Source organism: Thalia democratica, chromosome 5 (genome assembly GCF_965202585.1).
Source record: "Thalia democratica chromosome 5, ktThaDemo2.hap1.1, whole genome shotgun sequence".
Lineage (NCBI taxonomy): Eukaryota > Metazoa > Chordata > Thaliacea > Salpida > Salpidae > Thalia > Thalia democratica.
In genome coordinates this window covers 35,141,286-35,153,384 of record NC_139169.1, presented here as the reverse complement: position 1 = coordinate 35,153,384, position 12,099 = coordinate 35,141,286, and the positions used below count along the sequence as shown (strand labels likewise).

General features: G+C 29.3%; 1 protein-coding gene across 1 annotated transcript; it reads right to left on the bottom strand.

The window, feature by feature from the left end:
- Positions 1 to 4,562: 4,562 nt before the first annotated feature.
- On the bottom strand, positions 4,563 to 10,781 carry LOC145836450 (organic cation transporter protein-like). Its single transcript, XM_082944249.1, has 11 exons — positions 10,602 to 10,781; positions 9,977 to 10,153; positions 9,329 to 9,432; positions 8,715 to 8,869; positions 7,982 to 8,150; positions 7,408 to 7,549; positions 7,075 to 7,187; positions 6,580 to 6,791; positions 5,863 to 6,051; positions 5,033 to 5,174; positions 4,563 to 4,659 (listed from the first exon to the last, which is right to left on the bottom strand). Exons 1-11 carry the CDS (start codon positions 10,779 to 10,781, stop codon positions 4,563 to 4,565), a joined length of 1,680 nt encoding a protein of 559 aa, XP_082800375.1.
- Between the last annotated feature and the right edge of the window lie 1,318 nt (positions 10,782 to 12,099).

Genomic DNA, 12,099 nt, shown 5'->3' with positions numbered 1-12,099 from the left:
TATGTTCTTTGTCTGTCTTTAGTTCTTTTTCAAAATATAAACACAAGCGTATTATAAGCTATAATTAATAGCTAGCAAAGGTATGAAATATAAAAATTAGAATTATAAAAAAAGTCTTAATTTCGTTCCCACATTTTCATCAATATTTTTTGCATAAAACAAAACTTTATATCATGGCTTTACCGTCTTATGAAATTCTAAAATGTTTTTATATTTTCCTTTATATCCAACACAAATATTTAATAAATTTTAACGGAAAACTTATCATAATAATTATTTTTTGTCTCGAAGACGACTAGTTTAAAACAATTTCAATGAAAACAATCATTTTTGCGGTACTCGTCTGCACGTTTCGAGCTTCGTGCGTAAAAAGCACGGAGCTCGATTACCACTACTCTGAATATGAGTATTTTGACATCTTAGACTACGAATCAGGTCTCATATACTACGACTACGAATACGAACCAGATAACCACGTTCCCGCAAACATCGTAGTTACCAAAGACACAAGTTTTTCAGGTATTGAACTCAAAAAAGATTTTGAAAGTTTAACTGGAGTCGAAACGACCGACGAAGCTCTAAAATTGGCCCGAGAAAACGGAAGCTTATCAATGAGACTGACTTACGTCCAGCGGGCCGACCTTCCGGACCAGAAACCCCAGAAGGAAGTCCCGGATGTCTACTTCCGAAATTACTTCAACTGCTGGGCGGTGTCGGCGTGGAAGTCCTGGGAGAACCAATCAGACGAGGGCCTTGAATCTTTCATCCAATTGTTGGCGCTTTACGAGCCGAGAGTCGTCGACATGCACGACGGGATGCCGGAGACGGTGAAGAAGCTGGTAACGGACGTCGGCGACGAAACAGCGCTCACGGTGTTCGGGTACAACCTCCAGTACTCGTACGAGGAAGCTCGCCGGAAGGCGGTGGGAAGAGGAGGAAGGTGCCTGATCGCTGACGTCCGCCTTGCTCCTTTAAAGGACCTGATCGAACGGGTTGAGATCTTCAGCAAGCCGGAGCACTCGCTGGTGGCTTATTTGAAGAAGTTCGCCTACGCAGAGTACCTGTGCACGTTGTTCGGCGGAAACGCTGCCGTGGGAAGCTTGAGGATTCTCATGCAAGAAAGCGTTTTGGATTTCAACCTGACGGAAGTTTCGGAAAATGAGTATCTGTTGAAGGTTAAGCAGATTGAGTTCGACACCAGTCCTGTATTTGAGTCGAGTGAGTTTGTGAAATAAGATTTTTAATGACTCAATGAATATTTTAAGCTTGCATACAAAAAGTAGGACTTTTATTAATTTATGATTGTCTTTTCTTAGATAAATCTTTTTAATTTTCTAACACTTCAAACTATTAAGATAGTTTTTTTAGTAATGCAAAGTTAAACTTTAAAATATAAAGGTGACATTGACGAAAAAATAATAGAGAAAAAGAACAAATTGGGTGTGAAAAAAGCTTTAGAAACAGATAAAGTCAGTTTAGATGGTTTTTGGTTAGTTTATTCTAAAAAGCTTAATGGTTGATTTAAAAATTTGCTGAAATTTACAAAAATGTAAATCATAAAAAAAAAGTCAAGTAAAAATGACTTTAGGTAGTATAACTTATTTGAGAGTCAATATTTACGTTTACATACTAATTTCTTAAAAGTATTATCCAGTTAGATTTACAAATGTCATCAGTTAAACCATATATTCAATGCTCCCCAATACCAAAACCGTTAAAAGTATCATTTAGTATTAATATTTTGTAAGGATACAACAAACTGTTAAAAAATATAATGTTTAGTTTTTAAATTTACTATATAACTAAATTTTATTTTTTTAAAACATGTTTCTGTTTGAAAAATGGTTAAAAAGATTTAATTAACTTATTAACTATTTCATTATAGAAATTTTCTAAGGAAAACGTTTCAAAAGATGAAGAAAGTTTATCAAATTCAAATGATAGTCCATGGGAGGCTCTTGACAAAATATTAGAAACAGTGTCTGCAATGCTCGATGGATCTTACCATGTACCAATGAGCTCTGAAATAGTAGCAGAAGTTCAACTAGTACCTAGAAGATTCCATTCAAAGAAGTCAAAAGTATTATTTTTTATATCCAACTGATTATAGTTATAATTATATAGTATGAAAAATTCCTCCAATATAATTTTTTTAGTTTAATTTGTGAATACTAAAGTAAAAGTTGAAGTTTAATAAAGTAAAACAGTTAAGTTGCTTATATTTTTTAGTTAAAATTAAAGTTTTACAACCACTAGACATTACTATATTATTTTTCAGAGACCTTGTCTGGAACACAGAAAACTTATGGTTCACAGGTTTGAGCCAAGTTACGAGTATTGGTTTCCAACTTGCACACTAGATGGACTTTACTCAACAACTGATAAAAATGTTTGTATACTTTAACAATAAGTAGTGTAAACTTTTGTACACTTTATATGTTTGAACATAGCTTATATGTTTGTGCATATTAAATTTATTTGTCTAACTATTACTGGTTCAGAAATGGTATTTCATAACTTTCTTAAAGTGTTATAGTCGTAAAGACAAATAAATCACGTAGTAATTCAATAAGTAGTCAATACTATTGAAAATACTCAACTTTAGCCAACTTAGTCAGTAAGTTTTATTTCAATTTTTTACTTAATATATTTTCTGCAGTGCTCGAAAGTACATTGTTGGTGTGTCGATGAAAATGGAATGTTTTTGAAAGAAGTATGGGAAGAAAATGAAACGTGTTAAACTAACTTTTAAAAGAATCTAAAAAATATAAATTGCAAAGTTGTTGTGCATTACAATATTTTTTATCTGTTTATTCTAACTTAATTGTACATGATAATTATAACTCGTAGTGTTCAATGATTTAACTACAGTTTAAAAGCACTATTTTTATGATTGTTATCTATATTTGTTTTTATTTCTAGTTTTACAATAACTTCTTAGTTGAGAGACAAAACATTTCTTTAAACAACCAATGATAGTTTGTAATTTAATGTTAACTAATATTAAACTATTTTTATTTCTTTTTTTTTTAACCACTTTGTACTTTCAGTGAGTTGCTCTGTTTTCTAAGTTTCTATAAAACATAGCAAAAATAAAGTTAAGTTGCTTGTTACGTTAAAAAACTTAATCAAACTGTTGTTTAGCTAAATAAGTTTACTATATGTGTTTTATTTTGTACTGAGTATTGAAGTGCAGTGGTTTACTTTTGTATACTTTTATTATTAACCATCTTCCGCTGCTAAGCGGACTTTTAAACTAGTTTATTTATATTTTATTAAATCACTGTTTAAAAAACTGTAACCTGCGGGCCATACCTCGCCCACGCAACATGAATTCTAGCTAAAAAGCAAGCTAAGTTTTTTAACGATAAAAGTTTAAAAGTAGGTTTTTATTTGCTCGATAGTAAATTATGTTACCTATTTTATTTTTTTTAGTCACACATTTGCTGTTATACATGTTTTATTCTCAATTTTATAAGACATGCGAACCTTAAAGAACGTTTTTTAATGCTATGGTCCTCGAAAATTTTACTACATTAAGTAAATAAGTTTGATCATCATAAAAAACTGCGGACCCTGATTTAAACAGTAACAACAGTTATACATTTTTATTTTTATTTAAACTTTACCGCATAAACTCAAACAATAGTGCAAGTTTTATACAGACAACTAACAACATTGTCGTATTGAACAGGTACTTGAATATGTGTATTTAAACTTCAATAAAGCTTTTGAAAACAGCAAGCGGTTTGTATGATAGTTTCAGTTTATTTATTTCATAAACATTAAATACCTACAAATATTTTATTTAGTATTATAATCGTGAAAAAAGATTCGTGCTTCTATAATACAGAAAGTATAAATATAAAGTTACACAGTAAAAATAGTATGGGGAAGTTAAATTTAAGTTAAAGTGATAAAAGTCTGTTAAACAACTAGAAGAAGAATCATCTTTTATTGTAAAAACAAAATAATGTTTCATTCTATCGTGCTTCTTATTAAACTCAGTTTAGTAAAATGGTATATAAAGTTACACTCTATGCTTTTATTTATAATGTTAAATACACAAATTTTTATTATCTTAAGCTTTCAAATAAAGTTTATATATTCTAAATGAATTCACGCAAAACTATCAAGTTAATTACTAATTTAAACACAAAAACAAAAGAAAAAAGCTTAAAACTGTTTAAAAGAAATAATCATTAGAAAGCATAAGTTCATTGATTTTATCGCGCTGTCATTTGTTTTAACATCCGTTAAGTAAGTGTGTCTTTTATCTAATAACGAAAAGGTATGTGTATAATTTTTAATTTAAGTAGGGGTAAGCTAAAACAAAAAGAAAGTTGCAATACATAGTTTTGATAAAAACATGTAAATAATCAGATTAAGAGTTAGATTTTAATTAATTAAAACTTATGCATGTACCACTAACTTTTAAGAGTGTTTTAACAACTAATTAGATTTAAACACCCATAAAAACTTGTTTACTGCTGATTAATTTTAGTGTGCAGTTTCATAGAAAGAAAGCTTTAAAGTTTAAAAGTGCGGTATGATATTTCAAGTTATGAAGAGACTTTTAGTTCTTTTAGTTCTTCGCTGTCAACAGTCGTTCTAGCTATTTTGTTGCTCCTTCTATATCTTCTATGGTGAGCAATAAATCTGAAAAATTCGTTGTAACGATAAAAAACCTAGACTTTACCATAAAATCATGTTTTCAAAAAGTAAGCAAAACGTAGTAAATAACTAAATTTTAAGTGTTATGGTTATTAAAAAAGTATTAAATGCTAATACAGTTTTGTAAAATTTAAAATTAAATGTTTAGTTCTCACTACAAAATATTCAACAAAGCTGTTTTTTATTTTTTTCAAACTTTTCTAACTTTAAAGACATTGACGAAAAACCTCGTTGAGATAAATTAAAATTCTTGAGCTTCAATATTATAAAATTCTAAAAAATAACATTTTTCCCAGACATGCAAACGAAGATCAAACGATGCAATCTATTCTTAATCGTCTTTTAATAAAAAACTAACGGCTTCAGTCGAACTGCATCTTCCACGGTGGCGGGAAGCACGGTGCCTTTGGTTTCGGGAAGGAAGATGAAAGACAGAGACGCCGACAGAAGCGCGAAGCATCCCATTATGACGTAAGGTATTCTCTTGTCGTTCGTTCGGCCTGTGACGTTGTTTGCGGTTTGACGAGTTTGAAAGCGGAAAGCACAATTAAACGTGCCAAAGTTTGAAAATAAAGTCAATTAAAATCATGCACTGTTAAATTTGTTTATGTTCTCTGACTATGAAATTGTCAAAAGTGATATAAAAATTTTTGTTGTATTATTACGCTTTAAAATTTCAAATACAACTTATTGTTAAGTTTTCACTGATGTTGAAAAAAAAGTACACTAAGGGGAAAAATCTAAAATGCATTATAATTATCTTTTGTTAGTTTTAGTATATTAAATTTTTTTTACTGAATTTTTAAAGTTTTATTCTTATAAAACACTTTTTTGTAACAATTTTCCATTACTAATTTAATTTTTTTCAATAAAAAACGTAAATTCTACTTGAACTAAAAACATTTGCTTTTAAACAATGATACGATTTAAGCTTTTACGTCATCAAAACATCATTTTGAGGAATCGGGATATCTGATAACTATTGACAGGTTATGCATAAGAAAAAAAAACGTAAAACTAAATTAATTCAAAAATGTCCATAATGTCTTATACAATTCAAAATTTACACAGCAGAATTTATTACATGAATAAGTGTTATGTTAGAAAATAACATCAAAATAGCTTTTTTTTTTCTATCAATTTACCTAAACATAATAAACTTAATTAATATCTTTGTTTTTAACTCACCTAGATACATGAGGTAGGGAGCAGTGAAACTTCCGATCTTTCCGAAAGCGGAACAGGATCCGACCGCCAGGTTCCTGAACAACGTGGGCGCCATCTCCCCCGTGATGCTGAAGTTTATGTAGAACGCGCTTATTATCGACGTCTTGCCCGCAATCACCAGTGACGTCATTGTTAGTGGTCCGAAGATGCCTTCGAACGTAGTTGGTTTAAATTTAAATGGTTTAATTGGTTGGTTTATGTATCTACTTTAAAGATCATAAAAGCATGCACCGTCCATCAACAAACTTTTGATGCGTTTTTCAGGTACATAATACTAAACCGTCTTAAAAATAACAATTCTACATAACAACAAACTTAATTTCTAAAGTTACATAAAGAAACTTGAAACAAATATAAGTTATTTTGTAATTTAATCTATATAGTTTAAGCTGTTTAAACAAACAAGTCTATTTAGGATACCGTAATTTTACAAACAACATATTTTTATTTATGTAGCTACATTTCAAGCATAACAAATACATATATACTTAGCTCAAGACCCTTTCAAAGTTTGCGGTAAAATTTTCAAAATTAGCTTAAACACAATTTATTTTCGTTAGTCTAAGAGAAAACATTTTTAACAATTTTTTGTGTTCAGTCTCTTTTTTTTTTGTTAAAGTTTCAATAATAAACGAGTAGAATCTTATTAATATAAGTAAGTTTACCATACAAATTAACCTCCGAAAAACGGGGCCACGGCGAGGCAGATACCACCCGCACCCATGGTCGCCGAAAGTGACAGCGACCTGCCGATGTACTGGAGGAGAAAGTAACCGGTTACTATTCCGGGGAATTCCAGGAGGCCGGACACGAGAGTGTTGATGAACCGGTCACCGTTCAGATCGGTGACACTCAACGCCAAACCGTAGTACACCATATTTGTCACTATCCTGATAAGAAATACTATTTTTTAGTATTTCATATATATCTTTTAAATTTTATGTTTGTTTAATCGATTTAAATACTTAACTGTAGGCTAAGGCCATTGCATTCTATACTACATTGACAATTTAAAAACAATTGCTAAAGTTTTATTGAAAAAATAGTAATGTTTTATAAAGCTAATTGAACAAATTGTCATTTTAAAGAGTTTTGAACCGTTCGCATTCATAAAGCTATAAACTATTGAAATATAAAAAAGTTCATAAGTAATTTTTCATAAATATTACAAACCATGAAAGATAAGCAACAAGCAATCTGACGAGAATGGTCGAGTTTTGCAGCATTTCTTTCAGCAATTTCACGTACCTTTGGTTGTCGTTTTGTTTTGACTCTTCGATTCTTTTCTTAATAAATTTCAATGCTTATAAGTTGGTCTAAGGTGTTTTATTAAGGCTTATAATACGAAAATGAACTTTATATCAATAAAAATTAATTTTAAAAATACCACTAATGTATGCTGATTAAAGGCATTAGTGATTATTTTGGCAAAAACTTATATTTCGTAGAAAAAACATAAAAAGTCCTTTTTTTGTATTAGATTATTAAACGAAAGCTCTTAAAAACCTCATCCTTTTTATATAAATTAACGGCTTCATCAGCATCAAAATCTTTAATTCCATTTGTTTTCGCGATTTTCGTCAATAGTTCTTTAGCTTCCTTGTTTCTTCCGGTAAAAAGAAGCCAAAATGGAGACTCAGGAATTAACCTTTTTATTGAAATTGTTATAATTCTTTCACTTTTAACCATAAACTAAGTTTAAACATTTTATCTATAGCTAAAAACTCTGATATTAATAACCAAAAAAATATAGATAGTTACTTAAAACTGCTATAAAACTACCTATTTTGCATATAATTATGATTTAAGGTATGCACAATTCACATAAACTACAAAACAGCGTTTTATATACTTGGAAAACTTGAAACTAGTATATCAACAGGTTTCAAATTTTTCCTAAGCGACTAAAATAAATGTTATGGTCTCTTCTTCGGAGAAAACTTATACTTTAATTATAATTAAAACAATATTTTTCAATTTTACCAACCAGTAGTAGAAATAAATGAAACTATGCTTCTTTTTTACAAAAATACAATGCTAACTCTAATTTAAACCACAAATGTTTTTTTTTTTTACCAACCAGTAGTAGGGGATGTACACGATGCCGCTCAACCCGACTATCTTCATCATCCAGTGCCAGTCGGTGATGAAGTATCCCAGCAAGGCGATGAACGCCGCCCCCGTGCAGTATCCTCCGTATATGAACAGCGACAAGATATTCCTCCGCTCCGTTTTCATCAGCTCGTTTCCTTTGTAGTTTTTAATGTAAGTAATAATAAAAAATTTTAATACTTGAATTTGTTATTGTGCGCTTTGTTGAATTGGTTTTTATTTTATCGTTTTTTACTAATTTTCTTTAGATTGGGCTTTTTATCAGATCGTCTCATTTTTAAGTTTCTTTGCGTTTTGTGATTTAATACGTAAACACTAAAAAAATTTTAATACCTAGCTACAGTGTGTATTTTGTTTTAATTGTTCTACTATTAATAAAATAGTACATTAAATCAATTTTAAACAAGTTGTATTTAAATATAAATGAGCGTTTTCTACATACTTTATTTAAGAAAATGCCAATTGGTGTAATATTATATGTTTCAATGTAACTATTTTTTTTAAAGATAAAAAATTAAATGTGTGAAAAAGCAAATTTAACATATAAATCGCATTCTGTTCACCTAATATTTTTTATTTACTTATCGTCTGTAAAAAGTTCGCCTTAAAATTATAAGTTCAAAGAATGCCATAAGCAAAACTACCGATATATCACACACGTTAGAAAGTATCATCAAAACAAACAAATTTTCATTACCAACCAAGTACGAATGCGGTGGTGTAGGGCAAATAAACAAACACGCCTTCCAACCACCTCAGCAACACGTACGAACCGAACGACCGGGTCAACCCGATCACAAAGTATATCACGAACTCCGCCACCTTGCTTACCAAGAACACTTTTTTTCGTCCGAACCTTTGAAAACATAAAAATATTTTGTTGGACAAGTAGCTTGTTTGGATGGTTATGCTAATTTCTGAGGATTTGTTTTTAATTTTTGTTAAGTCTCTAGTTTTGTGTTAATTTTGTAACACGTTGGTATTTTAATAGTTTGAAAAAATTGAATAAACCAAAATGTCAGTGTTAACAATGCAAATATAATTTTATGGTTGTTTTCTTATAATAATGTAAAAATCTAAAACTTGAAAGCTCATAGTCGATTTGTCTGTATATTAAACAGGTCATTTTATAATTTATAGTTGAACTGAAAACTAAAACAGCTAACTATTTTACAATTAAACCCTATAAGTCCTTGACATTTTTTAGCCTTAAACGACCTTTTTATTTAGAAAAATACCTTTTAGAATACTTTAATTTTTTGTTTAACTTGAAAACAGTATTAAAGTGTACAAATGTTTGTTAAATACAAAACACCTGTCAGATAGCGCACCGCCCATAAAGCTACCTATCGCTTCGCCAAGCATGAATATTGAAATGATGAAAGACCCTTTCCAATCGTTGCTACATACAAGCTCGAACTGTAGAATATTGATTAGTTACACAACAAATTTGGTTACAATTATAAAACTTGACTAAAGTACTTTATGAAAGTGTTTTGAATGTAAGGTAAAAAGTTCTTGAATGTATATTTGAAATTAAATATAATACGCAAGTTAATTATGCATGAAACTATTTTTAAACTTCAAATCAGTGCTACACAGTTTAATAATTTATTTTGCTCTCTATTAAAAAAATATATATGTAAAACATAGTCTTTTTTCATTACCACAAAAAATTATTTCTTTTCAAAACTCAAAAAAATAGAAACAATTTATAGGTTGTATAACTATATTTAGTATTTAATTACTTGTTCTTTCGAACATAAGTTGAAATTTACAAACAAGTTGAAAATTTTTTTGCCTGTATTAGCATAAGTCTATTCACAAGACTCTGTGAAATGATAATAACTGTGGCAAACTTTAATTCTATTAATTACAAGCACTTAGTAAAAACCATATGAAAACAAATTACTTATTAGAGTCTTATTCATACAACAGCATTAAGAAATGATAACAAACAAACCTCAGTGACGACAGTGTTGTACTCGTACGAGTTGAAAGTGATCCCGTCAACGCAACTCGTAGTTTCGTTCGTGATCGCTCCGTTCTCGTCAACCACGTTTTTCCTGCACCTGTGCGTCTCATTCTTTTCCCAGTTCCACGGTATGTAATTTTCCAACGTCGTCCCGTTTGTGTAGTTCTGTTGAAATATTTAAAAAAAATAAACACGTTCGTAAAAATAAATAGAAGTAATGTTTCAAATGTGAACAAGTATTTTTTTACATTGTATAAAATTCTACAAATTAAAAACTAGTTTGTCATAAAACTATATTTTTTTAAGTTAAAAATTAAAAAAAAAACGACTATTTAATGCAATATTTTTTTCTATAGTTTTAATTATATCTACACGACCGTATAAAATAAACTAAAATTAAGTAAAACAAAAGTATTTGTACTGTTTATTGTTTTAAGAACAATTGTTAAATACTTCTAGAGCATAAGCTTATAAATCTATTTTAACAATAAACTTAGTTTAACAATATAAAAAAGTTTTCAATTTAAAAAAATGTACAAAAATTATGACGCACAAGTATTTAAAGGACTTCCAAGCCATATAAAAAAAATCAACAATTTTCAAAACCACTCACGGGGTGCGACGGGTCGTCGTACTGGGGGACGGTGCACCTGTAACCGGGGTCGTACGTGGTGAAGATCATGGTGAGGGTCCCGATGGCGCAGGTGAACGTGGAGAGGAAGAGAAGGACGCACAGCCTCTTCTGGTAAGCCCCGAACCCTCCCACCTTCGTTATCAGGTCCTGGTACGTCATAATTAAAAAGTTTCTACAAATGTTTTTCTGGGGTTATTTTCAATAAATTGATGCTACATAGTTAATAGCTCTGCTTATTTTTTTTAAATACAACCAAACCCATTGTCAGAACCTTAACTTTGTTACAATTATTATGATTCGGTACAACAAAAATTGTGTTGTAAATAAATGCTACAAATGTGTATAGTGGTAATGCTTTTTTATTCTTTTATAAATTAAACCTTTAATATATTTTAGACTGACTGACAGTGTTATTCTTAATAACCATTTCATTGTTGAAATAGTTTGTTTTTTTTTTTTTCTAATACTTCAAGTCCTACTTTGTATGTTTAAGTAGTAATTTGTTAGATACGTTTTTTAAGTTTTACTTTTTCTTTTAATTTGGTAATATTTTCTAATCTGTATTTTAATATTCAAAAACTCGGGCTAGTCTAATTCGAAATAAACACAAAACTATATTTTTGTTAAGTAAACCTACGGGTTTTATTTTGAATAATTAACGCATAAAAACAAAAATAAAAAAAAGTTTCAACTGTTGCTACTTGTACAGCAACATTTATTAATTTGAACAACATTTGAAATAAAACTAATGTTTTGTAATACTATAAAGAGCTTAAGGCGAAATTTTAAATTGGTTTAACCTACTTAAAGCATGTCATACAAATTAAAAATAATACTTTTGTTGTGATGACAGTTAAAAACACGTAAGTTTTGAACTAAAAATTATTGCAAAATTTTATAAAATGACCTATTTACTGCGATAATGCAAAAATTAACTTCAATACAGTAAAAAAAGTTTTTGTTAACTTATTTTAACAAAAATGTATATATGTATAAATAAAATTATTTCGAAACAAATTTAGGTTGCTTTGTTTCTTACACTTGTTTGGTATACACTTTCAATAAAATGTTAAAAATATTAGTTTGAATTATTTTACCTTAGATACTGTTTTAAAACTTAAACTGATTTTATTTTATACATGTATCTGTAATAATACAAAAAGTATGGCTATTAATATTTTTTTTAAATTAATACTAGAAAACCGAAAATTACTTTGATTTAAACGTGTATACATAAAACAATTCACAAAAAACTTGACTTCTGAAGTTATGATATATCTTTCTAATTTTAAACTAAAAAATATACATTTTAAGTAAGAATTAAGAAATAAAATAAAAAACTTTTATTGTAAATCACAAACTAACTTACAACATGTACTAAACTTTTCTGACAATTCAAGAGAACGCATACAAAATTGAGTAAGTTTTAGAACACTTAAAATGTAGATCATTTCTAAAAAACGAAACTATAATCATT

What these genes read in the sequence shown, in the direction of transcription:
- LOC145836450 (XM_082944249.1), bottom strand. Translation starts at nt 10,781, where the DNA reads ATGACGTACCAGGACCTGATAACGAAGGTGGGAGGGTTCGGGGCTTAC. An exon ending in ACAACACTGTCGTCACTGAG is followed by an intron (nt 9,433 to 9,976) that starts GTTTGTTTGTTA and finishes AATATTCTACAG; the next exon opens with TTCGAGCTTGTATGTAGCAA. An exon ending in CACCACCGCATTCGTACTTG is followed by an intron (nt 8,151 to 8,714) that starts GTTGGTAATGAA and finishes AAAACTACAAAG; the next exon opens with GAAACGAGCTGATGAAAACG.